Source organism: Mirounga leonina, unplaced genomic scaffold (genome assembly GCF_011800145.1).
Source record: "Mirounga leonina isolate KUSES-001 unplaced genomic scaffold, KU_Mleo_1.0 Mir_418, whole genome shotgun sequence".
Taxonomy (NCBI): domain Eukaryota; kingdom Metazoa; phylum Chordata; class Mammalia; order Carnivora; family Phocidae; genus Mirounga; species Mirounga leonina.
Window position 1 is genome coordinate 3,699,904 of NW_023270739.1, and position 25,854 is coordinate 3,725,757.

General features: G+C 51.0%; 2 protein-coding genes across 8 annotated transcripts; one reads left to right on the top strand and one right to left on the bottom strand.

The window, feature by feature from the left end:
• The first annotated feature begins 359 nt into the window (after positions 1-359).
• NAGA (alpha-N-acetylgalactosaminidase) lies at positions 360-17,315 on the top strand. 6 transcript variants are annotated; one of them, XM_034987381.1, is made up of 11 exons: positions 7,732-7,790; positions 8,216-8,306; positions 9,110-9,245; positions 9,667-9,838; positions 10,323-10,500; positions 10,854-10,948; positions 11,623-11,784; positions 13,075-13,272; positions 14,129-14,176; positions 14,341-14,484; positions 14,968-17,315. In XM_034987381.1, the coding sequence occupies exons 2-11, from the start codon at positions 8,291-8,293 to the stop codon at positions 15,100-15,102; spliced, it is 1,284 nt and encodes a 427-aa protein (XP_034843272.1). In that variant the 5' UTR covers positions 7,732-7,790; positions 8,216-8,290; the 3' UTR covers positions 15,103-17,315. The 6 variants fall into 6 exon arrangements, with proteins under 6 accessions (XP_034843269.1, XP_034843272.1, XP_034843273.1 ...); XM_034987382.1 differs by lacking the exon at positions 14,129-14,176; XM_034987378.1 differs by lacking the exons at positions 7,732-7,790; positions 14,968-17,315 and adding exons at positions 360-379; positions 4,169-4,381 and having other exon boundaries at positions 13,075-14,433.
• PHETA2 (PH domain containing endocytic trafficking adaptor 2) lies at positions 494-5,309 on the bottom strand. Of its 2 annotated transcripts, none has more exons than XM_034987384.1 (3): positions 5,131-5,309; positions 3,507-3,587; positions 494-2,686 (listed from the first exon to the last, which is right to left on the bottom strand). In XM_034987384.1, the coding sequence occupies exon 3, from the start codon at positions 2,679-2,681 to the stop codon at positions 1,899-1,901; it is 783 nt and encodes a 260-aa protein (XP_034843275.1). In that variant the 5' UTR covers positions 2,682-2,686; positions 3,507-3,587; positions 5,131-5,309; the 3' UTR covers positions 494-1,898. The 2 variants fall into 2 exon arrangements, with proteins under 2 accessions (XP_034843275.1, XP_034843276.1); XM_034987385.1 differs by having other exon boundaries at positions 494-2,740.
• Positions 17,316-25,854: the final 8,539 nt, after the last annotated feature.

Genomic DNA, 25,854 nt, shown 5'->3' on the forward strand with positions numbered 1-25,854 from the left:
GAGCCTTCTTACTTCCGCCATTGTTCCCTCACCGTGGAGCGCCCGGGCTGGGCAGAGCCGGTGATTGTTGAAAAGAGAAGCCACTTTCATCGGCCCTCAAACAGTTGCATTTTTCTTCTTTTATTTTCAGAGCTATTAGTTCTACTACCTGGATGATTTTGTAATTTTTTTTAAATTTATTTGACAGAGAGAGACACAGCGAGAGAGGGAACACAAGCAGGGGGAGTGGGAGGGGGAGAAGCAGGCTTCCCGCGGAGCAGGGAGCCCGATGCGGGGCTTGATCCCAGGACCCTGGGATCATGACCTGAGCCGAAGGCAGACGCTTAACGACTGAGCCACCCAGGCGCCCCATGATTTTGTGATTTTATTTCTTGCCAAGGTATGCGTTATATATAGGCAAATGAAGGGGGGAGGTGGCGGCTTTCGCCAAAATCGGCCAAGTGATTGTTGAAATAAACGAGGAACCAAAGTGAGTAATAAAAACGTAGTGTTTTAATCATATAAAAAAACATTGTAACCGTAAAAAAACGATAACAAAAGCCTGTAGTATCTGTGTATAAAACAAGGCGCAGTGGGCTGTGGGCTCGTGCATGGGGCTGGGAAACAAGCTCGCCGGAATGGGCGCCGGACCCTGGTGGCCTCTCGGCGTCCTGGACTTAGGAGGCTGAGTCGAAGCTTCTAGACCTAGTGGGGCCCTGGGCAGTGTACCCAAGGTCCTAATAAGGGCTGGAGAGGCTAAGAAGGGGCAGATTGTGTGCAGGCAGAGGGGGGATGTCTGGACCAGGCTCTGCATCTTCCATCCAGCCGCTGCTGCCACACCCCCAGGGCTCAGGCTAGTCTGGCTGCTGGCTCTCTCCATCCAGCCACTTTGCCTCCCTAAACGATCAATAAAGAAAACACTTGGCACCACTGCTGCTGAGAGTAGCAATGAGAGGGTCTTGGCAGATAAGCACTGGCTGACAAGCAGGACGGTGAATGAGTTCCCAGGCCAGGTTCAGGATCAGGAACGGCTCGTTGGGAGTACAGTTAGGAGAGAAGAGTTTATCACACGGTGCTGGGAATCCCGTGTCCAAGCTCCTAGAATGACCGTGACTGAGAACCAAAACAACAACCTGGCTTCCCCAAAGAGCCCCATTGCCTCCCAACTCCTTTAGCTTCCCAAGTGGCAGCTCCAGGAGCTAGCTTCTAAGGACAGAATACAGGAAGGATTTCTGCCACCAGCCCCTCCTGGGGCAATGACCAGCACCATCTATAGACAGGGCAGCGAAGGAGAGAAGCTGGAGGCCCCAACACTTTCTGAGCAGAATCAATCCCTCTGCTGGCTGAAGGCCCTCTCCCTCCAAGGGCCCCACCCAAACTGCAGAGTGGAGTCCTATGCCCCACCACGCAGGAAGAGCTGGGCCCCGGAAACCCCCGGGACAATAAATCTACTTTCTCGGATGATGTCAGTCCCTCGAGCCAACACTTCAGCCAACTGGTATTTAAATGTACACAAGACTCCCGGTGTAGGAAGTTGTGCTTGTAGTCTGGTGTGTAGGTAAAAACGCACGGCAGTCTGTGGCCACGTAATAGTCCCCACTTCCTCCCGTTCCTTAATATCCCCTGAGCGAGGGGCAGTCCAGCACAGCGGTGGGAGACTTGGGTCTGGCTCTGGGGCTGCTAAGCAAGCCCCCTCTCCTCTCTGGGCCTCTGGAAATAAAGGGGCTGGAAGGAATGATTCCTCAGTCCCCTCCAGGCACGGGGGTGGATCTGGAACCTGGAGAAGGTCTAAAAAGCAGGAAGGAAAGAACCCTCTCAAAAAAAGCAACTTTAAACCGAATAAACCTGAAATTCCTGAAAAAGCACTGGCCCTGGAGTCCTGACCAGCAAGATAAGGGCGGAACCCGAAAGGCTGAGGCTCAGGGCCCATCCTGCTTCTCACGTTCTGGCTGGCTCCCCCAGACCCTCTGCCGCCACCTCTGCCTCAGCTCCATGATCTCCTCGCCATACCAGTTGTGCAGGGTAGAGAAGTAGGAGGTCTCAGGGCACGAGGGGCTCTGCCTGCTGCCCAGGAAGTGGCTGGCAGGGCCCTGCCACTCGGCCAAGCCCCGCCCGGCTGGCCTGCTGCACCTTTCTTCAACCAAGTCCATGGGGCTGCAATCCTTGGAGGGGGAGTGACCGTTTTCCAGGCCCGGAGACCGGCGGTCAGGAGCCTGGGGCTTACAGTGGCCACCAGTGGCCTTCCAAGATGAGTGGCGCTGCAAGGCCAGGCTGTGGCGGGCATCACGCAGTTGGCTCTCCAACTCGCGCACCACCAGGCGCATGTAGCCAAAGCTCGCCCTGGACAGGGCCTTCACCCAGGCCTCCTGCGCCGCGGGCCCATCGGCCGCGAGCAGGTGTGGGCGCACACCAGGGGCGTCGAAGCGGATGGCGAAGGCGAACTCCTCAGACACGGGAGCCTCGGCCAGCTCCACTGTGCAGCCCTCCAGCACCACCAGGCTCAGCGGGGCCCGGCTCTCACGACTCTCAAAGGAGAAGAGCAGGTTGCCTTTGAGGACAAACCAGCACCTTCGGCCAGTGCCACTGGGGGTCGGTGGAGCCCCTGGCCCGCCCCAAGTGCGCAGAAAGCCCGTATGGTCGGCCGGGGAGTCGCTTAGTGCATAGTGGGCCACACTCCTCTCGTTCAGCTTCATGGCTCCCATAAGAACTGTGAGGGGAGACGGGTGGCCACAGGTCAGAGAAGAAAGCAGCCTCTCTGCCCCTGTTGGGAAAAGAATGCTGGCTCTGGAGGAGACCTGGGCCCCTGCCCTGAGGCCTCTACTCACTTGCTTTGTGCCCCGAGCTCTCAGTGTCCTCATCTGTGAAATGGGTTGGTGTCCCTGCCTTTCCTCTCAAAGGGTGAGGGGCATGCAAAAAACTGGACAGCAGAGGACTCAGAGAGAAGGATAATGTGACTGTCCCAGACCAGAAGGAATGGAGGGAGGGGTTTGATACAGCTTTTTAACATCCAAAGAAAAAAGCATCAGCTGAGCCGAAATGGACCCCGAACCCATAGAAATCATTGTGCTTAAACCATCCCTTAATCCAGGGGACCCTTAGCTCCAACCCTGAGGCCAAACCTCCAAGGTTTCTGTGACCGTCCTGGGCCCCTGCCAGCCTCTCTCTTCTTCGTTAATGGCACAGTTATCCTTTAGTTAAAAATCTGTAGCCTTCGGGGCCAGATGAAGGCAGGGTGGGGCAGGCCGGCCCCATTCCTCCACTAGGGGCGCTTAGATGGGGATCGCTAAACAAACAAGAGTGTGGTACGAACACAGGGCACGGCTGGGTAGGACCAACCCCAACCACTGAATGTGCATACCCCACGGATCATAAGTGGCACCTAATCCAACTGTCCTGACTCGTGAAAAACGGAGGCCCAGAGCAGCAAAGATGAACTGCCCAAGACTGCATGACCAGTGAGAAGCAGAGCTTGGTCTCCTGATTCCCTCACACCTTCTGGGGGCGAGTCTCGGCAGGGACCCACTTACCAGCAGATTCACAGCAAGAGGGCGAGGGCCTCTTGTCCAGCCACTCGGCTTAGCCCTTTGACTTTGTGGTTCCTAGGGCACCTGCAAAACAATTGTCAAACCCCGTCACTGCATCTTAAAGGATGAGAACTCCTACTCAGTTTTAGAGGCCCAGTTAAACCACTTCCTCCTCCAGGAAGCCTCCCCTGACACCCTGATAATCTCCCTACCCACCCGTCCACCCAGACCAAGCACTTAAGAGCAATTGACAATCACTTTGCTGAGCTCAGTTCCCGATGCCCCAAAAGGCAAGGTCAGAGTTAAGTGTCCTCAGCTTCCTGCTTTTCCCTTTTATTTTATTATTTTTTTAAAAGATTTTTATTTATTTGACAGAGCACAAGCAGAGGGAGAGAGAGGGAGAAGCAGGCTCCCTGTTGAGCAAGGAGCCCCATGTGGGACTCGATCCCAGGGCCCTGGGATCATGACCCTGGCTGAAGGCAGCTGCTTAACGGACTAAGCCACCCAGGCGTCCCACTGCTTTTCCCTTTTAGCACGTCCCACGGGTTATTTGTGGGCCAAAGTCATTTAATCTGCGAGGCCTGCCCTGATCGCTGGTGCTCCTGATCACAAGCTGACCCAACCAGCAGCCCCTCACGTCTCTTTTCCTTTCCTTCCCCCCACAGTGATGCCCTTTGTGTTTACAGCACTCTCGCCAGCCCCCCGAATGTCTAGGGCAGGACTCCTCTCGGGAGGGACTCAGCTTGGCTGCCGGTGTGACCTCCAATATCCAGCCCATCAGGAAGAGGACCTCAGAAAGTATTGAAATAACCAAGAATACAACAATGGACAAAGCAACCCGTCCCTCCTGGAGCCTACATTCCACGGGGAGACACACTGTGAGCAGACAAAGATAAATAATAAATGAATGGGGAAATTAAGAAAGAAGTAACGTAAGGACCGGTCACGATAAGGTCTATGGAGAGAAACCCGCCGGGGCCCACGGGGGCGGGGCCGTGCCAGTGGCTGGTCGCGGGAGGCGGGGGGGCTCACTGAGTTCCGCCCTGGCGTCGGCCTCACCCCTGTCTTCCCGGCACCCGGGCGCGGACAGGGGCTCCGGGCCCGAAGGAGCAGTGCCCCCGCCCGGGTCGCGAGCCTGGGGGCGGGCGCGGCCCCCTCCCCTCCCAGGGGTGCGGGACACGGACCGCACAGCCCGCGGGGGCCGGTACACCGCGTGTCTGCACATTCTTTTTGTTAGGGGAGCTGGGCGGGCTGGGGCGTGGGCCCCCGTCCCGCCACCGCCCGAAAACAGCGGTCGCCTCACCGGGAGCCCCCGGGCACAGCGGCGGCTGCCGCCTCAGTCTCCGGGTCCGCGCAGTGGGGCTGCCCCGCCACGTCTCCGCGGGCCACGCCTTCCCGGGGCCGCCTCCTCCAGAGCCCGCCGGGCCCGCGCTCGCCGCCGCGCCGCCGGGCGAGCCGCCGCCCAGGAGGGCGGCCCGCGGGCTGGGCTGAGCCTGCGGCTCGGGGCGATCCCGGCCCCGGACCCCGCGCCTCCGCCAGGGCCGGAGCGTGGCCGCGGGCGCCGGGAGACCCCTTCCGGGCGCCTCGAGTTACCCTCCCGCCCCTCCCCTCCGCTCCCGCGGCTCACCGGGCGGTCCGCGAAGCCGCCCCTGGATCCACGCGGGAGGGAAACTGAGGCCCGAGAGGCCCGGACAGAGCTGGTCAGCGGCGGGCGACCTCGAACCCGGGGCCCCACCGCAGGCCGTCCGCGGGCCTCGGGCCCAGCCCACCGCCGGGAGAACACGGAGTCCTCCTCTCCCCCTCTCCAGCCCCCTCATCCCGCCCGGCCCACTTTTCCCACAGAGCCAAGCCTGGGACGGCTTCGGCCCGGCGCCTCCTCTGGGCGGGCTCCTATCCAGCCCGCGAGGCCCGGCCGAGCTTCCTGGCGACTCCACCGGCCCCTGAAATTCTCGCATCTCTGTTTCTGGGGGTTATCCTTTTCTGCTTCCGCCACTCCCAGCGGCCTGCCACCCCCCCGCGGCCCCCAGGCTCTGCCTGGAGTCGGTCTGTTTGGAAGGCTGTAAGTGAAGTTTGCAGGAGTGCTCAACCGCACGCCGGACGCTAGGGTTCCGACGGCCCACGGCAGCCGGTGAGGTCGGAGTATCTGCCCACGAACTTGGTGGTTCCCAGCTCAGAGCGCTAGCCTTTCCAGTTGCCTGCGGCCTAGAGTGTTCTTCCTTCTTGCCCCTACCCCTCGGCTCTAACGTCTTAGGGCTCCTTCACATCAATTAGGTCTCAGCTCAAATGTCCCGTCCCTGACCAGGCGAAGGAAAGTAGCCTACCTTCAAGTCTCTATCACGTCCCTGCGTTGTATTTTCATTATAGCACTACCCACTATAGAAACTTCCCTATATTCATGCTTCTATTTCCTGTTATCTGTCTCTTCCACTAAATTTTATTCAGTTAATAATAGAAACCGTAATAAATGTGTTAGAAGGGAATAAGTGGTATGGAAAATATAGGAGGGTCAGGGAGCTTGGGAACTGCTAGAGTAGCGAGGTTGCAATTTCAAACAGGATGGTCAGCGTAGGCCTCACTGAGAAGGTGGCCTTTGAGAAATACTGTAAGGAAATAAGGGAACCAGTCATGCCAAAATCTCTAGGAAGAGCATACCAGGCAGAGGGAAGAGACCTGTTGTGTGTTTGAGGACCTGTAAGGAGGATCGTGTGGCAGGGAGGCAGGGAGGAGGGGGAGAGCGGTAGGAGATGGGGTCAGAATATGTGGGTGGGGCTTTGTAAATCTGTGAGTCTCTAGACTAGGATGAACAGCCATCACAGGGTCTGGAGTGAGGCGTGATCTGAGTTATGTTTTATTTTTTAATTTTATTTATTTTTTTTAGCGAGGGAGAAAGAGCCTTCCAGCAAGCAGGGGCGGGGGGGGGGGGAGGCAGAGGGAGAAGGAGAGAGAGAATCTCAAGCAGGCTTCATGCTCAGCAGAAGCCCAACCCTGGGCTCCATCTCACGACCCTCTGAAATCAAGAATGGGAGGCTTAACCTACTGAGCCACCCGGGTGCCCCAACCTGAGCTATGTCTTAAAGGAGTACTCTGGTTGCTGTGGAGAGAACAAATGCAGGTGGAAGCCGATGGGTGACAAGGTTGCTGCAACCAATAATCTAGGCAAGATGTGATGGTTGCTGGGAGAGTAATGAGAGGTGGGTTTTGAAGGTAGAGAGCAACAGGCTTTGCCAAAAGACTGGATGTGGGGAGTGAGGGAAAGGGGTGGCAAAGAGGACTCCAAGGTTTTGGCTTGAGCATATGGAGAGTTGCCATTACCTGAGAAATGGAAGGTCTTCGGTGTTCAGTTTGGGGCCAGTTATGTTTGAGATGCCCAGTGACCATCCAAGTGAGGGTGCAGAGAATAAAGTGTTTGGCACCTACCTAGTAGTTGCTCAATAAATATTTGATGAATGAAAGAGAAGGAATGTGCAGAGTGCGTGCTTGGGCCAGTACAACCGGTGGCTGGCCCAGAGTGTCAGGTAGGGGAGGAGAGTCTCTTGGCTTTGCAAAAACAGTGCCCTACACCTGGTTTGCTCTCCCCCACCCATCTTTGTCGTAATGCCTATTCATCCTCGACTACCGTTTTTTTTTTTAAGATTTTATTTATTTATTTGAGAGAGAGAGAATGAGAGAGAGCGAGCACATGAGAGGGGGGAGGGTCAGAGGGAGAAGCAGACTCCCTGCCAAGCAGGGAGCCCGATGTGGGACTCCATTCAGGGACTCCAGGATCATGACCTGAGCCGAAGGCAGTCACTTAACCAACTGAGCCACCCAGGCGCCCTCGACTACCGTTTTTGAGTGGCTTATTTTGGGTCGTGCTTCATGGCATTTCCTCACTTCCTTTTAATAAAGGAGATATTCACGCCATACTATTTACTAAGCGTCTACATTGTGCCGGGCACTACGCTTGCCTTCAGGGACCCCGCAGAGGTGAAAGGACTACCCTCTGCGGGAGCCGTGGTACCCAGGTCACCCAGTTCTTAAACCCGCTCGGCTGGTGCCCGCCGGGGGTGGGCTCAGAGCCGGAGCTCGAAGGGGGCGGGCTTTGGGAGGTTCGGGGGAGGGCTTATTGAGCCCACAGGGGGCGGGACATGACGTTGCTATAGGGATTCTGATAGGTTCCGCCGGGGAAGGCGTGCCGCCGTCAGGCTCCGCCCCTCTGGAACGCAGTGGGCCAATCGGGTTACAGCATTGGTCGGCTGCCTCAGAGGCAGAGGCGGAGGCGGGTGGCGTTCTGTGGGCGTCCGCGGGGTGAGTTCCGTGAGTGGGGCACTCTGGGGGAGGGACCCCGCTCTGGGGCTGCTGGGCTGCGGTCACTGGGGGCCGGGGGCAACCCAGACCCGGTGGGAGTGCGAAGCCTGGTCCCAGCCCGACGCCTCAGTTCTTCCCCGGCGTCCCAGAGGCGACCGCTGCCTTTTTGTGGCCCCGGCCCGGCGGAAGACCGCCCGTGGGCGCTCGGGGTTCCCAGCACTGCAGAGAGGGTGGGGTCTAACGTCTAAGACACCTTGTTCAGTATTTCTGAGGCCTCCCCAGGCTCGGGGAAGTGATGGCTGGGGGCCGGGAGTGGTGGGCAGTGAGGGCGGCTTCGGGACGGAGTGGGGGGTCCACGCCCAAGGCTGAGGGCGGCGGAGCTAGCGACGCAGTAGTGACCCCAGTGCTTTTCTAACGTTTCATAGCTTCCAAAGTCCAACGTAGAAAGCTGGTAAAAGCAGAGCAGATCCGGTCAGGTCTGAGACGCTGAGTCCAGAGCAATGTTGCTGAAGACAGGTATCTACGCGGGTGGGGGTGGTTTGGGGCGGGTAGGTGACCCGTTGGGGGTAGGGGCTACCTGGAGGAAGGTCCAGCCCTCTGGTGTCTGGGCCTCCTTCCCTGATGTGGGAATGTGGGGAGACATGTTCCTCTCATTCTTGGAGCTGGGCCAGAAAGGAGATCCTCCCCACGTAGGAATCAGTTTCCCTCCAAAGAGGCCTCTTCCTTTCATGTCCTCTCTCCCTCAAAGTGCAGAGGTCCTAGTTTATGTGTTATCAACATGGCAGAGAACAGCCCTGTTAGGTCAGTACAGTAACTTTATCTTATAGATAAGGAAACAGGCCTGAGGGGCAAGGGTTCACCCAGGTGGGCTGGCTAGGTGCAGGTCCAAGCTGGCTGACCCCTTAAGTCCTTCCGAGGCCTCTTGGGGCGGGCCTGTGGTGGAGAGCTCTGGATGGGAGACCCGGAGTCTGACGACCGTGTTCTATCAAGTTCTGTGTATATGGGGGGAGCTGGTCAGGGTATAGAAAGGACGCAACCTCAGGCATGAGTTTTTACGAATTCCAGCACTGCTGTGGGGACAGCAAGTGGGGACTCAGGCCTCAAGCGCACTGCCCTGCCCCAGGCACCATGAGCCCCCTCCCTAAGATTGCAGGGGCCAGCAGTTGCAGGAAGAGCTGGTTCTACCTTAAGCCCAGGAGTCTGGTTCCCCTAAGGTGAAGGCCAGTGGCCTCTGCAGAGCCGAACAGCATTGGGATGGGGTGGCGTCAGGGCTGGGGCTATGGGAGCTGCTGACAGTCATCCTTCCAACCCCCCTGCAGTGGTCTTGCTGGCCCTGGTGGCCCAGGTGCTGATGCTAGAGAATGGGCTTCTGCAGAAGCCACCCATGGGCTGGCTGGCCTGGGAACGCTTTCGCTGCAACATCAACTGTGACGAGGACCCAAAGAACTGCATCAGGTGAGGAAGGCCCGCCACCTCACAAGCCTTGCTCAAGACCCAGCAGAGTGGGGGCAGGGAGTGGAGGGTCAGCTAGAAAAGAGGGCAGGGTCAGAGCACCCCATTCCAGAGAGAATGCAGCCGGAGGTGACTTTTGGGACATCTGAGACAGCCTGTGACCTGCTTGGGGCCTCTCTGGGGACTGTCAGGCCTGTGGGGCAGGGGCATTATGGTGGACCAGACCCAGAGGTCACTGAAAGGTAACTGTGAAAGCCAGGCTGGCTCAGTCTTGCAAGCCTGGGGGCCCAGCCACTCCTTTCATTCCACCATGATTATGGTTCTTATAGCCTGGATTCACACTCAGATTATCTGAGAAGTCTGAAAAGCTCTTAAGAAGGGGGTGGGGAGTGACTGAGCTGCCCCATCCCCTGCCTATCACCAGTGAGCGGCTCTTCATGGAGATGGCTGACCACCTGGCACAGGATGGATGGCGGGACCTAGGCTACACATACCTTAACATCGATGACTGCTGGATTGGTGGGCGTGACGCTAAAGGCCGCCTTGTGCCCGACCCCAAGCGCTTCCCCAACGGCATTGCCTTCCTGGCTGACTATGTGAGCCCTACCCCAGCCCCGCCCTTTAGGTGGGGGTCCACACCACACACCCCCCCCACAGCCACCACTTCATTTAGGGTTCATTTCCACAATCCCTGCTTAAGAACTCACAGTCTGTTGGGGGAAACAGATAAATGAACAACTCATTTGGGCCCACTGTGGTGGGTAAGAGCCAGGAAAGGCATCTTATCCAGCCTGGGATTTCGGATTCACCAGAGGAGACAATTCTTGAGCTGATACAAGAGAATTGGTATTTGAGGCAGAGGGGATGGCAGAAGCAAGGCCTAGAAGCCAGAAACTGCCAATGGGAGGTGTGTGTTGGGAGTGAGGAGAAGGACCATGGTTAGCAGAGGCCAGGCCGGCAAACTGAGACCCTTTCCTTTGGACAGTGGGGAACCGTTGATAGTTTTATAATGGGGCCCGGTCAGATGTGCCTGTGAGGTGGCTCCCCACCTGAGCCTATGGTGTCCTCAACCCTCCACAGGCTCACTCCCTGGGCCTGAAGCTGGGCATCTACGGGGACATGGGCAACTTCACCTGTATGGGCTACCCAGGCACCACGCTAGACAAGGTGATTCAGGACGCTCAAACCTTTGCCGAGTGGAAGGTGGACATGCTGAAGTTGGATGGCTGCTTTTCGACCCCTGAGGAACGGGCCAAGGGTGGGTCCTAGAGCTGGCTGGGGACCATCAGGTAGATGGGGAGGGGCTGCCATGGAAAGCTCACAGGTGCCCACCTGGCTGAACTTGAGCTCCTCTGTCCATATGGCCTCTAGGGGGTAGTATTTCCCAATTCCCTGCACCCAGAGGCTGGGGGGATTCTTGCCTCCCAGGCTTCCGACAGTTGGGTTGGCACCATGCCCCACCAAGGAAATGTGTGCAGCTCTGGGTACAGGGGGATGCACCTCCTCTTTTGAGTCTCAGTTTTCTCACATTTGGTGGGAGGTTTGGGCTGAGGCCTCAGATTTCTTCCTGAGCCTCCTCAGTCCTAAGGTGTGGGGGTTGGGCTTCTCCAGGGTACCCCAAGATGGCAGCTGCCCTGAATGCCACAGGCCGCCCCATTGCCTTCTCCTGCAGTTGGCCAGCCTATGAAGGGGGCCTTCCCCCAAAGGTAAGCCATTCTGTGCACCTGCCTGGCAGTGCGCCCCACACCCAAGCTTCCTTGCCTCCTGTGCAGACAGGGCTGCTCTCATCATAGTTGCCCATGTGCTGATTTGTGGGTCTAGGAGAGGGTTATAAGTACCCCGGGGGGGCCTCAGCCAGCCCTGGGTCTAGAGAATAGAGACACTTGTGAGGTGGGCTGAAGGGATGGGCGTCCAAGGCATAGGAACCACATGTCATGGGCTGACATACATCATCCAGCAAGTGGGCAGAATCCTGGTTGTACTGAGTGGGCCAGGAGGTCCAGAAGGCTGGTGAGGCCAGGCAGGTGGGGCTGAGCCTCCCCAGGGGCCCTTCAACACCAAGGATACTAGAAAGGGTGGGATCAGACCAGAGGGAGAGTGCTGGCAGATGGTGGGACTCACTGAGAGAATACAGGGGTGGGAGTGCGATGGGGAGGGTTGTGGGTACACCAGTCTGGGCCCATACCCTGGGCTTGGCCCCAGGTGGCATGAGAGGGCAGGGGACGCCTTCCTCATCCTAATCTGGCTCAGGGCCTGTTCTCTCCCCACTCCCCCTCCCCTGCCCTCCGTGTCTCCTGCTGAGGCTCCTCAGCCCCTATGCCCGCTTCCAGGCGGCAGGGCGTGACTCTGGTGCTGGACTCTGCCTTCCCCCAACATCCAGGTGAACTACACTCTGCTGGCAGAAATCTGCAACCTCTGGCGCAACTATGATGACATCCAGGACTCCTGGAGTAGCGTGCTCTCCATCCTGAACTGGTTTGTGGACAACCAGGACATCCTGCAGCCGGTGGCAGGCCCTGGGCACTGGAACGACCCAGACATGGTACCAGCATGGAGGGGGATGGCCACGACAGACCTGCTCCCCACTGCCCTGTGCTGTCTTCCTGGATGCTCACCTCCAGGTTCTAGATCAGTGTCTCTAAAACGTGTCCTTGAACCAGCTGCGTTAGACTCACCATGGGAGCTTGTTTACCCATCAGATCCCAGGGCCCCACCCCCACCTCTTGGATCAGAATGTTCGAAGAGGGCCTTGCAATGCCCATTGTTAACCATCTTCCCAGGCAGTTCTGATGTTTCTTGAAACCTGAGAACTTGGTCTGTAGTGACTCTTGTGTGACATTAGTCCTCTGGAAGGTGAAGATCATGAAGAGTCCACACACTCTTGCCATTCCCTCCCTAGACTGCCCTGCCCTGTGCCCTGGTACCCTCCTGTGGAGCCTCTATGGGCAGAGTGGGCCCCTCGTACCTGCCTCACTCAGAGCCCTGGTGACTTAGATTTTTTTTTGCAATTTATCTTAATGACTTTATAGCTGTCTCTTCATTCCAACAAGCATTTACTACCAGTGATGATTATCACAATTACATTATCGTACATATTATTATTACATAGGCCAGATAGACGCCTGGAGAAACAAATTGGCCTGCTTTGGAGTTTTAGTTCCTGCTCTGCCACTTATCCTTGGGAAAGTGACGTAATGTTTTCTGTGCTGCTTCAGTTTTGTCAATTGGAAAATGAGAATAGTAGCTACCTCATCTATGGTTGCTGAGTACTGAAACGGATGATCCTTTAAAATGCTCGGCATAGTTTGGCACACACACGATGATTGTTCAATTGGTATCACTAAGTACGTAACCATGTTGCGTTAACAGTGATTGTTTGTGTCCAGTCTGTGGACTGGTTGCCCTGGGGTCAGGAAGTCCCCCTTGGTCCTGTCACCTGTGGCTAGGGCAGGTGGGTGGCTAGGGGCAGGAGCAGGGACTCTGTCCAGGTCTGGTTACCTACCGCTTCCACTCTGACTGTATTTTTTGACGTTGGTGTTCCAGTTTATAAACGCTTTTGGCAAGGGGATCCCGTTGGATCATCTGAACAACCTGTGATGTGGCCAGAACATATTATCACCCCATATTCTTGGTGAAATAAAAAGCTGAGGTTCACAGGGAGAGTGCTCACTAACCCCAGGGCCACGCCGCTGGGAAATGGTGTTCACAGACCAGGCCCCACAGACTGTCCTCCTCCATCTCCTCTTGCCTTGGCTACATGTGTAGGGTTGGGCCTCGTGCCTACCTCCCTGGAGAGGATAGAGCTGAAAACTCCTCTCTTCTCTGCCCCCAGCTGCTCATAGGGAACTTTGGCCTCAGCTTTGAGCAAGCCCGGGCCCAGATGGCCCTATGGACAGTGCTGGCAGCCCCCCTCTTCATGTCCACCGACCTGCGTACCATCTCTGCCCAGAACATGGACATTCTGCAGAATCCACTCATGATCAAAATCAACCAGGATCCCTTGGGCATCCAGGGACGCAGGATTCTCAAGGTACTGGGGTGTGGGGAGAGGGAAGGCGAGGCCAAGGGACTGGGCTCCCCTGAGAACAAGGCTGCAAGCCTGGAGGTCACAGAGGGCTGGGCCTCTGAAATCTGCTCAGCCCTAACTTCCGGGTTGCATTCAGTCAAGGATTCTACTGGGAGCTGCTCCAGCCATTCCCCCCCTTTGCCAGAGCAGGACAGCTCATGGGATCTGGGGAAGAGACGCATCACCCCACAAATACACACGGGACAGTGGGGCCCCTCGGGTTGGAAGTACAAGACTTCTGCACGCGTCTGTGATGTCTGGCAGAGAACTAGGGCTTCCCTCCTGAGCTTAGGAGTTGTTTGAGCCAAGGAATGCAACTACTACTAGTACGAGACTAGCATTAACTATTGAGAACCTGCTGTGTACTGGGCATTCTGGGTACCTTTTCTCAGAAGGTGAATACTCCTTCCCTGTTTTACAAATGAGGAAACTGAGACTTGAGGAGTCTGAGTAACCCAAGGCCACACAATTAGTAAATGGTACAGTAGAACTTAACTCCAACAGTAGAGCCTCAAAGCTTGCACAGATCCTCACCTCTCTAGTTAAAAGAAATCCACACAACTTAGAGAAGGCACATGCAGAATTGGTGATGCCCAGAGGAAGTGACTAATCCCTACCGGAGGGACTTATGGTGGGACCAGGCCCAGGGACCTTCTGGAAGGTGGGGCTTCACCCTCCTGGCTGCTCAGGGCAGAGTTCATCGCTCTTACTGGACAGTGCCCTCCACTCCAGCGCCAGCAGCTGCCCATGTCTATCCCTCCCCTTATCCTACGAGCTCTCTGGGACAGGACCTCATACAGCATTTGTCTCTGTGTTCTAGCATGGGGCCTGGCACACAGGAGGTGTCAGGGAGCATCTGCTGAGTCAGGCAAGAATAAGTTGGGGTGCTGGAGGGCCGGGGTATCCCCTCAAACTTCTGCATGACATGGAAGTGCGGGCTGGGGAGACCCGGAGCTCAAAGGAGGGCGAGGGTGGGGATTTCAGGGCCTGCCTGAGCAGGGAGGCCAGCCGGTAGCCACGTTCTGTGCCCAGGAGAAATCCCACATTGAAGTGTTCATGCGGCCCCTGGCCAACGAGGCCAGCGCCTTAGTCTTCTTCAGCCGCCGGACAGATATGCCTTATCACTACCACACCTCCCTCGCCCAGCTGAACTTTGACAACTCCAGCACGTATGAGGTGAGTACCCTGCTACCTGCGGGGCTGCGGGTTCCCCTGGGGGCGCTTGCTGGGGGTGGTGCTCCCTCACACGTGGCCTCCCCTCGGCCTTGGACCCTGGGTCCTCTGGCAGGAGCCCAAGGGGCAGCTGCAGGCATGCAGGGCTCTGCTGGTACCCTTCTGTGCACTGGTGTTTTCAAGCTCTGCAAACAGAACTACTCTGTATACTTGAGGCCTGGGCTCTGAGGCTGCGTCCCCTTATTGGTCAGTCCTTGCCAGCACGTTCCTCAGGCTGGCCGTGGGCTGGGGCTTTCGCCACTGCGTGTTTGGGCCACTGCTGGCTTTGCCAGTGGAGAAGTGACGGGAGGTGCAGGGCTCTCACTTCTGCGGGGCACCCCAGAGGCCCACCACAGACAGGCCGAAGTCCAGGCCTTCCAGCCCTCGGAGGGGGGCTCTGTGCAGCTGGTCTTGTAGTGGTTTTGGTGCTGTGTCCTCCCACTGCAGGCCCAGAACGTCTACACGGCTGATGTCATCAGTGGCCTCCACTCTAAAACCAGCTTCACAGTGATCATCAACCCCTCAGGGGTGGTGATGTGGTACCTGTATCCCATCAGGAAGCTGGGGACGCCCCAGCACTGAGGAGCTGAGACATGTGACAGGCTGTGGCGGCGCTGCTGAGCCTCCACATGCCGAGGCCAGCAGGCGGGGTTCTCTCGGTGACCCACGTCAGACCCAAAGTGCAATCTCAGGGCCAGGGTCCATGCCCTGCCCGAGTGTGAACCTTCTTGGAAACTCGTCTTGGGGCGATTTCCCGTGGCATTCCTGGCTTCTACCTTGTCTGCGCGGCCCCACAGATGTTACTGAACAACTCAGCCAGCCCCCTGAGCCCCACAAGCAGGGGGACTGATACCCTCCGACCTTTTTGTTCACTCTGAAACCAGGATTTGGAATTTTTCTTATGATTAGGAGTGGAGATCTGACCTCTTGTCAGGAACTCCCATGGATCGTGTGATTGGCTGACACCACCTAGGTAACCTTGGTTCCGTCAGGTTACCAATAAAGCTGTTCCTTAATCGAGTAGTTGCAGTATGGACCTGGGGCCATGGGCACCTTCAGTGAGGGACTCTGGGTGGCGGCACACAGGGTGCTGGTTTCAAATCCCACCTCGCATGGAAGGTGTGTGGCATCTTCTGGCTCCTCATTTTCCAAAGGGACCCGCAGACTGTACTTCCTAGACCTGCCAGACTTGCCTCTCACCAGGGAGCCATCCTGCTCTGCCCAACACAGTGGTCGTGATGACACAGCGAGCAGAGTAGCAATGTTCCCAGGCCCTTTGTCCTGTGCACGCCTTCCCCACCCCATTCGGACTCTCTCCTCGGCCCTCCTGCTGCAAGAAGACCCTGATCTGCTAAGGATTTTGTGTTATTGCTTCAGGCACCTGTCAGCTCATGTCCCCCTTTCTGACAGGGCTTCATTTGGTGGCGCCCCGGAGTGGGGTGCCAGTGAGGGGGTCAGCTAGCTTCCTCCCACAGGGCCACGGCAGCTGGCCCTCTGCCTGGCAGTGCCCCAGCCCCTGCCTCGGCCCCTCTTTTCCTAACCTGGCTTCAGAGGAGGTTCAGATCCCCCAGCTGTGTCCAAAGACAAGTCGAAGGGCTCTTTGTGTCTTAAAATATATTTCCTTCTCCTCCTCCTTGGGAAAGGAAAAGAATGGCAGGTTCTTGACTGCCTTCCTTTGGTTCCTGTTTCCCAAGCCCTATTCATTTCGCTAAGGCCACGGGGCACCTGTGGTCCCTGGTGGCTCTTGTCCCCACTTGGAAAGCTGGCAGCAGAGCAGGCAGGTAGGGTTCCCTTGGGCTTTGAATGTGAGAGCACCCAGTGCCCCAGGCCTTCACTATCCTGCCCTGTGGGAACTCTTCTGGGTAGATCTCCCATGCTCCCTCCCTCAGGGTTTGAGTTCCTTTATAGGCATATGGTATAAAGGTCTTACAAGTGCATATTTTACAGTGTCATTTAAGATTACTGGGGCTTCACTGACTGAAGTCTGGGGTCATCAGGGAGTGCTCCCTTTGCCCAGCTGATGTCTTAAGGCTGTGGGTCACTTAGAAGGTCAGAAACCTACCTCCTCCCTTGGAGGCCTCTGCCCTTGGAAGCCTGTCACCTCATGCGTAGCTCCAGCTTTGGATCTTGACCACAGTCCTGTTCAAGCCAGATGGAATGGCCTCAGGTGGGGTACTCTTCTTTGGCCAGTCCTAGGAAAGCAATCTTTCCCACCACCCTGGGATGTGGCAGGGATGGTGGCTGAGACCATGGACTTGGGAGTCAGGATTAGGGAGCAGTCCGGACTTGACCTTTATTTGCCTTCCAGACCAAGACACGGTTACGTATCTTCACTTGTGGTATAACTTGTCCTTTTACCCTGGGGATGCCAGATTGATTCTATCTCTTTAGCCTTCATGCTCTCGATATCACAGCCTGCCTATCATCTAGGCGTTGTTTTACTCCCTTCTACCCAAGGCCAGTTAGGAGCTCAATTATTTTTTACCAGTTCAAGGCATCCTTGTGTGGACCCAAGGGTACACCTCATCTTTTAAGAAACATTTTATTATAGAAATTTTCAAACACAAAATTAAATGGTGAACCTCCATGTACCCATTACCCAGTTCGAACAACCATCAACATGTGCCGATATTTCATAGCTGTCTTCCCACACATAATTTTTGTGAGCTGGAGTATTTGAAAGCAAATCAAAGAAAACTGTAAATACCACTATGTAGCTCTAACAGGTCTTTAAAAATATATGTGACCTTAATACAACTTTCCTGGCCATCAAAATAAAGTTTTTAATAATCTAATAACCATTCTGTGTTCAGTTTTTGCCAACTGTCTCAAAAATATCTTTCTGTAGTTTGTTTGAATCAAAATGCAAGCAAGGAGTCAACAAAAGTGGTCCAGTAATAACCACCAAATGTTCGTTCCCTCCATAAAAGCAATGAAAAACTTGCCACATATTATCAGAATCAACTTTCACAGAACTCTGGAAATTAATCAAAAGCCTGCAGCAACCCAGAGTGCCTTCAGTTAAGACAGACAGTAGAACCTTGGTAGGAACAGCAAGCTTGGTAATGCGTTAGTTTACCCTAGTACTAGATTTTAAATCAGCTATTTTAAATACATTCCCAGAGCTAAAGAAAACCATGTATAAAGAGCTAAAGGAAAGAATAAGAATGATGTCTCACTATATAGAGAATATCAGTAAAGAGACTAAAATTACAGAAAGAGGGGCGCCTGGGTGGCTCAGTTGGTTAAGCGACTGCCTTCGGCTCAGGTCACGATCCTCGAGTCCCGGGATCGAGTCCCGCATCGGGCTCCCTGCTCGGCAGGGAGTCTGCTTCTCCCTCTGACCCTCCTCCCTCTCATGCTCTCTGTCTCTCATTCTCTCTCTCTCAAATAAATAAATTTTAAAAAAATCTTTAAAATTACAGAAAGGAGGGCGCCTGGGTGGCTCAGATGGTTAAGTGTCTGCCTTCGGCTCAGGTCATGATCCCAGGGTCCTGGGATCGAGTCCCGCATCGGGCTCCCTGCTTGGCGGGGAGCCTGCTTCTCCCTCTGCCTCTCTCTCTGTCTCTTATGAATGAATAAATAAAATCTTTAAAAAAAATAAAATAAAAAAAATAAAATTACAGAAAGGAACCAAATGCAAGTTGAAAAGTATAATAACTGAGATTTAAAAAATTAATTTGACACGCCCAGGCAGAAGAAATCGGCAAGCTCAAAAATAGGTCCGTTGAAGTTGACCTGTGTGAGGAACAGCAGAATGAAGAAAGATGAACAGAGGCTCAGAGACCTACAGGACACCATACAGCACACCAACATACACAGAAGAAGAAAGGGCAGAAAGAATACTTGAAAAAATCATGGCTACAAGTTTCCCCTATTTGGTGACAAAAATGAAGCTACACATCCAAGAAATTCATGAGCTCCAAGTAGGATAAACTCAAAGGGATTCAGCCCTAGACAGAACCCAATCAAACTCTCAAAAGACATAGGGAGAATTCTGAAAGCAAGACAGAAGCAAATCAGCACATACTAGGGAAGATGCTTGAGAAGAATGAAAATGAACATACAATGTACTCCAAACACAAAAACACAACATAGCAAAACATGGAGTGAAAGTAGGGATCAGAGGGAGATCTGTAGCTATAATTTGACAACCCACACAATGGGAGAAAATGTCTGCAATTTACATGCCATAAAAGGGACTTAGGTTAAAATACATAAGGAACTCTTACAACTCAATAATCAAAAGTCAACCCAATTTAAAAATGGGCACAAGATCTGAATAGAAATTTTTCCAAGGAAGATAAGCAAATGGCCAGTGCTCCACATCACTAACCATTAGGGAAATGCAAATAAAAACCACAAAATACCACTTTACACCTAAAAGGATGGCTAGAATAAAAAAGTCGTAATTGTTGATAAGGATGTGGGGAAATTAGAACCCTCATATGCTACTGGTAGAAATGTAAAACTGGTACAGTTCCTGTGGAAAAGGACCTGGCAATTCCTCAGATGATTAAATATAGGGTACTATATGACCTAGAAATTCCGCATCTAAGTATATGTATCCAAAAGAAATGAAAACGTATGTCCACACAAAACCGTGCACACAGTTGTTTATAGCAGCATTATTCATAGCAGCTAAGAGGTGGAAACAACCCAAATGTCTACCAGCTCCTGAATGAATAAACAAAATATGGTTAACCATACAATGTAACATTAGTCAGCCACAAAATGGAGTCAAGTACTGACACATGCTGCAACATGGATGAACCCTGAAAACCTTATGCTAAGGTTACGTGTCACAAGAAGCTGGTCACAAAAGACCACATATTATATGATTTCATTCCTTTGAAAGTCCAGGATAGGGAAATGTGTAGAGACAGAGAGTAGCTCAGTGGTTGCTTAGGGCCGGAGGGGGAGGATGGTGGGATAAGGGATAACAACTAAAGGGCACAAGGCTTCTTTTTGAGGTGATGGAAATGTTCTTGACTTGACTGGAGCAATGGTTGCACATATCTGTGAATATACTAAAACCCATTGAATTGTACACATTAAATGAATGACCTATGGTTATGTGAATTATATCTCAGTAAACCTGTTAAAAAAAACTCACACTAGGGGCGCCTGGCTGGTTCGTCGGTAGAGCCCGCAACTCTTGGTCTCGGGGTTGTAAATTTGAGCCCCATGTTGGCTGTAGAGATTATTTAAAAATAAAAAATTTAAAACAAAAACAACAAAACTCACACCCATATCCATTGCAGTATTAAGCGTAATAGTCAAGACATGTAACCCAAAAGTCCATTGATGGATGAATGGATAAAGAAATGAAGTACATACATACATATTATTTAGCCTTAAAAAAGAAGGACATTCTGTCACATGCTACAACATGGATGAACCTTGAGGATATACTGAGTGAAATGAGCTTGCCACAAAGAGACAGGTACTGTGTGATTCCACTTATGTGAGGTATCTAAAGTAGTCAACTTTGTAGAAACAAAGTAGAATGGTAGTTGCCAGGGGTTTGGTATGGAGTTTCAGTTTTGCATGAAGAAGTCCCAGAGATCCACTGCACAACAATGTGAATATAGTTAACACTACTGAAATGGACACTTAAAAATGGTTAAGATAGGCTTTATATTATGTTTTTTACCATATTTTTAAAAAGATTTTATTTAATCATTCATCAGAGAGAGAGAAAAAGAGAGAGCACAAGCAGGAGGAGCTTGCCTATTTTTAAATTATGCTTTTTGTCTTTTTAATTTTTTGTTGTGTTTTTATTATTGAGTTGTAAGTGATCTTTATATATTCCCATAATAGACCCTTATCAGATATAGGATTCGCAAATATATTTTCCCATTCTGTGTGTTGTCTTTTCACTTTCTTAATAGTGTCCTTTGACACACACAAAAGTTTTCTATTTATTTATTTTTTCTTTGGTTGCTTGTGTTTTTAGTGTCGTGTCTAAGAAACTGTTGTCTAATCGAGAGTCATTAAGATTTACCCTATGTTTTCTTCTAAGTGTTTTATATAGGTCTGTCAACCATTTTGAGTTCATTTTTGTATATGGTGTGAAGTAGAGATCCAAATTCATTTGTGTGGCTAGCTACTTGTCCTAGTACCACTTACTGAAAAGACTATTTTTACTCATTGAATGGTCTTAGTGCCTTTGTCAAAAATCAGTTGGCTATAGATGTATGAGTTTATTTCAGGACTCTATATTTCATTGATCTATGTGTCTATTTTTATTCTAGTACCACAGTTTTTATTAGTGTAGCTTTCTAATAGGTTTTAAAATTGGAAATGTGTGTCTTTAAACTTTGTTCCTTTTTGTTTAAGATTATCTTAGCTATTCTGGGTCCCTTGCTATATGAATTTCAGGATCAGCTATCCATTTCTGTAAAAAGGCCATTGAAATTTTGATAGGGATTGCACTGAATCTGTTAGGACTTTTACAATATTAAATCTTCCAATCCACAAATAGGGAGGTCTTTCCATTTATTTAGGTCTTTCTTTCATCAATGTTTGGATGTTGTATTTTGTCAAATACTTTTTTCTGTATCTATTGAGATGATCATACGATTTTTATCTTTCACTTTGTCAATGTGGTATATCATATTAATTGATTTGCATATGTTGAACCATCCTTACATCCCAGAGATAAATCCTACTTGATCATGGTATGACCCCCCCCTCCTTTTTTTTTTCCAAAAGTTTATTTATTTATTTGACAGAGAGAGACACAGCGAGAGAGGGAACACAAGACAAGCAGGGCGAGTGGGAGAGGGAGAAGCAGGCTCTCTGCGGAGCAGGGAGCCCGATATGGGGCTTGATCCCAGGACCCTGGGATGGTGACCTGAGCTGAAGGCAGACGCTTAATGACTGAGCCACCCAGGTGCCCCTAGTATGATCCTTCTAATATGATGTTTGCTAATATTTTGAGAGTTTTGCATCTCTATTCATCAGGGATATGGGTCTGTAGTTTTCTTACAGTGTCCTTATCTGTGTTTGCTATCAGGGCAATTCTGGCCTCATAAAATGAGCTTGAGAGACTTCCCTTCTCTTCAGTTTTTTTGCAAGAGTTTGAAAATGGTTAATATTAATGCTTTAAATGTTTGATAGACTTCAGCAGAGAAACTATCTGGTCCTGAGCCTTTCTGCATTGGGAGATTTTTGATTACTGATTCAATTACTCATTGTGTATCTGTTTAGATTTTCTATTTCTTCATGATTCAGTCTTGTTAGGTTGTATGTTTCTAAGAATTTATCCATTTCTTCTAGATTATCTAATTTGTTGGTGTATAATTGTTTTAGTAGTCTCTTATGCTCTGTTTTTCTGTGGTATTAGGTATGATCTCTGCTCTCTCATTTCTGATTTTGAGTCCTCTCTCTTTTTTTTCCTTTGTCTAGCTAAAGGCTTGTCAATTTTATCTTTTAAAAAACCCAGCTTTTTCATTAATGTTTTCTATTTTTTTTTCCTGGCATCTATTTCATTTATTTCTGGTCTAGTCTTTGTTACTTCCTTCTTTCTGCTAGCTTTGGGTTTGGTTTGTTCTTTTTGTTGTTCCTTAAGTGTGAAGTTAGGTTGTTTATTTGAAGTCTTTTTTTTTTTTTTAATGTAGACATTTGTCACTATAAGCTTCCCCATTTTAACACTGCTTTTGCTGTAAGTTTGGTATGTTGTGTTTCTATTTTGTTTCAAGATAATTTTTTATTTCTTCTTCTTTTTAAAGATTTTATCTATATATTTGACAGAGAGAGAGCACAAGCAGGGGGAGCGGCAGGTAGAGGGAGGGGGAGAAGCAGGCTTCCTGCTGAGCGGGGAGCCCGATGCGGGGCTCGATCCCAGGACCCTGAGATCATGACCTGAGCTGAAGGCAGATGCTTAACCGACTTAGCCACCCAGGCACTCCGATAATTTTTTCTTTTTTGATTCCTTCTTTGACCCATTGGTTGTACAGGAGTGTGTTAATTCCCACATATTTGTGAATTTTCCAGGTTTCCTCTTGTTACTGACTTCTAGTTTCTTACCAGTGTGTTGGAAAAGATACTTGGTATGATTTAAATCTTAAATTTGCTAAGACTTGTTTTGTGATATATGATCTGTCCTGCAGAGTGTTATGTGTGCACTTCGGAAGAATGTATGTTCTGCTGCTCTTTAATGCGGTGTTCTGCATATATTTGTTGGGTGCATTTGGTCTGTAGTTGAAGTCCAATATTTTCTTATTGATTTTCTGTCTGGATGTTCTACCCATGGTTGAAAGTGTGGTATTGAATTCCCCTACTATAACTGGATCGTTGTATATTTCTCCCTTCAGATGTTAGTATTTACTTAATATAGTTACTCTAATGTTGGGTACATATATGATTGTTATGTCCTCTTGATGAATTGACCTTTTTATCATTATATAATGAACTCCTTTGTCTCTTGTTATAGTTTGTGGTTTAAGGTCTATTTTGTCTAAGTGTGGCTATCCCTGCTGTCTCTTGGTTTCCACTTGTATAGAATATCTTTTTCCATCTCTTCATTTTAAGCTGTGTGTATCCTTAAAGCTGAAGTGAGTCTCTTGTAGGCAACATATAGTTGGATCTTATTTTTTAATCCATTTATATCAAGAGTAATTATTGATAAGTAAGGGCTTACTGATGTCATCTGATTAATTGTTCTCTGGCTGTTTTTTAAAAAGTTCCCTTGTACCTTTCTCTCTCTTTTGCTGTCTTCTTTTGTGAATTGATGATTTTCTGTAGTGTTATGCTTTGAGTCCCTTGCCTTTATCTTTTGCGTATCTATTATAGGGTTTTGTTTTGTGGTTACCATGAGGCTTACGTAAAATATCTTATAGATACAGCAGTCTGTTCTGTACTGATAACAACTTTACTTCAACCATATGCAAAACTCTACCCTTTTACTTTCCCTCTTTGTACATTTTTTATGTCAAGTTTATCTCTTTTTATATTGTGGATTCTTTAACAAATGATAGTAGCTATAATTATTTTTAATACCTTTGTCCTTTAACCTTTATACTAGAGTTAAATGGTGAATACACCACCATGTTACAGTATTAGAATATTCTGAATTTGACTATACAGTTGGCCCTTGAACAACGTGGGTTAGAATTGTGCAGGTCCACTTATACATGGAAATTTTTTAGAGTTGACAACAAAAGCCACAAGTCATTTATTTACAACTGCCCCATCCCCACCGTCGTCACAGACTGAATAAAAGGTGACTGGTGCAGGTCATACCTGCTGCTCTCTGGGTATCTGCGGAGGCCCACAGAGGCTGTTGGCAACCACAGGGGGCCCAGGACCAGGCAGAGGTGCAAGGTACCCTGTGTGTGCTGGGAGCTGCAAAGGGAGCCCCGTATCCCACCACCCCTGCCCCTTGAGTGCTCCAGACATGCTTCAGGGCTGTGCCGGGGCAGCCGTGGACCTTGGGCCCCTCCAGGGCGAAGTGTGGACCCCTTCCTGCAGTGGCCTACACCCTCAGAGGTTGATGCACTCACGTGTAGCTTCAACTGCTGATGGCCACAGGCCCGTGGTGTACCTCCAAGCAGATGGGCAGCTTTATTGCATCTCTAGGCCACTGTCATTGCTGTGGGCCATCCTGGTGGCTGCTGCCACTAAGCCAAAAACCACCAGGCCATGGAACATTACCATCCCAGGGTGCCCTACCCAACTGGCCTGGCCCACCTGCACGTGGATTTTTTTCAATAAATATACATATGGTACTGTACTTGCTCTTCCTTATGATTTTCTTTCTTTCTTTTTTTTTTTTTTTAAGATTTTATTTATTTGACAGAGAGACACAGCAAGAGAGGGAACACAAGCAGGGGGAGTGCGAGAGGGAGAAGCAGGCTTCCTGCTGAGCAGAGAGCCCGATGCGGGGCTCGATCCAGGACCCTGGGATCATGACCTGAGCCGAAGGCAGACGCTTAACGACTGAGCCACCCAGGCGCCCCTCTTTTTTCTTCTTTACAGGTGTGCTACACATTTTGTAACTATCCCACAGTTCTTGGGTATTTTGTTCCATATTTTTCATTCCTTTTTCTCTTTTGTTTAGGAGGTTACTAGTGACATATGTTCAAACTCATGGATTCTTTCCTTGGCCATGTCCAGTTCAGTGATGAACTCACCAGAGGTGTGCTTCATTTCTGTTACAATGTTTTTTTTTTAAATCTTTATTTTTTATTTTTAAGATTTTATTTATTTGTGAGAGAGAGAATAAGAGACAGAGAGCATGAGAGGGGGGAGGGTCAGAGGGAGAAGCAGACTCCCTGCCGAGCAGGGAGCCTGACGCGGGACTCGATCCCGGGACTCCGGGATCACGACCTGAGCCGAAGGCAGTCGCGTAACCAACTGAGCCCCCCAGGCGCCCTAAAATAGCTACTTTTCTATTCCCCCTGCTGGAAGCACAAAAGGATTTTTCTTCACTCTTTATTGTGGGGGACCTGGCAGGACTCCTGGAGGCAAAACTCACAAAAATGTCAGGCTCCCCCTAAAAGTAGCCCCCTCCCTGAAATTTTTAACTCTCAAGTTTGTCTACACAAAGCTTCCAGCAATTCATCAATTACTGTTAAGTATTCCCACCCTGGTACTAGCTCCACCACTGGGGTTCCTTACCTGAGCTTTTGCTCTTGGTAAGTTGTGATTATCTGTATCCACCTGTCTGTCCAGTTTTGCAGGCAGCACCTGCCCTATGACTTCCATTTTCTGATGGATCTACGAAAAGTAGATGATTTGCAGTTTGTTCACCTTTTTCTTGTGAGGTTGGGAGTTTTGACTTCCAAGCCCCTTACATGTTGGACCAGAAAACCCTTGTCTCCTATTTAGGAATCAATCTATGAAGGAAGCAGGAGGATTTGCAGGCAAGAATATTTGCATAAGGGGACAACTGGTCTCCTTACTAAGACTAGATAGACCATACACCCAGACCAAGGGCCTTCCTGGTTGGGGCATCCAAACAATACAGGCATCCTCTTCTCCAGGAAAGCCTACAAAACAACCTTAGGCTGGCTGGAACCCCTCCCCTGAACCCCGAGCAGGCCTCTATCATTGCACTTTTGTCAGGAATTAAGAGTTTCTCTCTCTCTCTCTCTCTCTCTCATTATCATCAGGTAAAAGCCAGAGGTCTAATGCAAGAATTAGGTCCAAGGGAGAAGCCCAAGCTGGAGTGGAAATATTTCTAAAATAGTTCCCAAACTGAGGTACATCAAAGCCCAAACAGAGGTATGAGGACCAAGGAAAATAAGACCATCAAGCTTAGAGGAGCTCCAGACAACCTCCCCAGGGAGATCACAGAGGGTGGAGTACTTATCTGCTACCATTCTA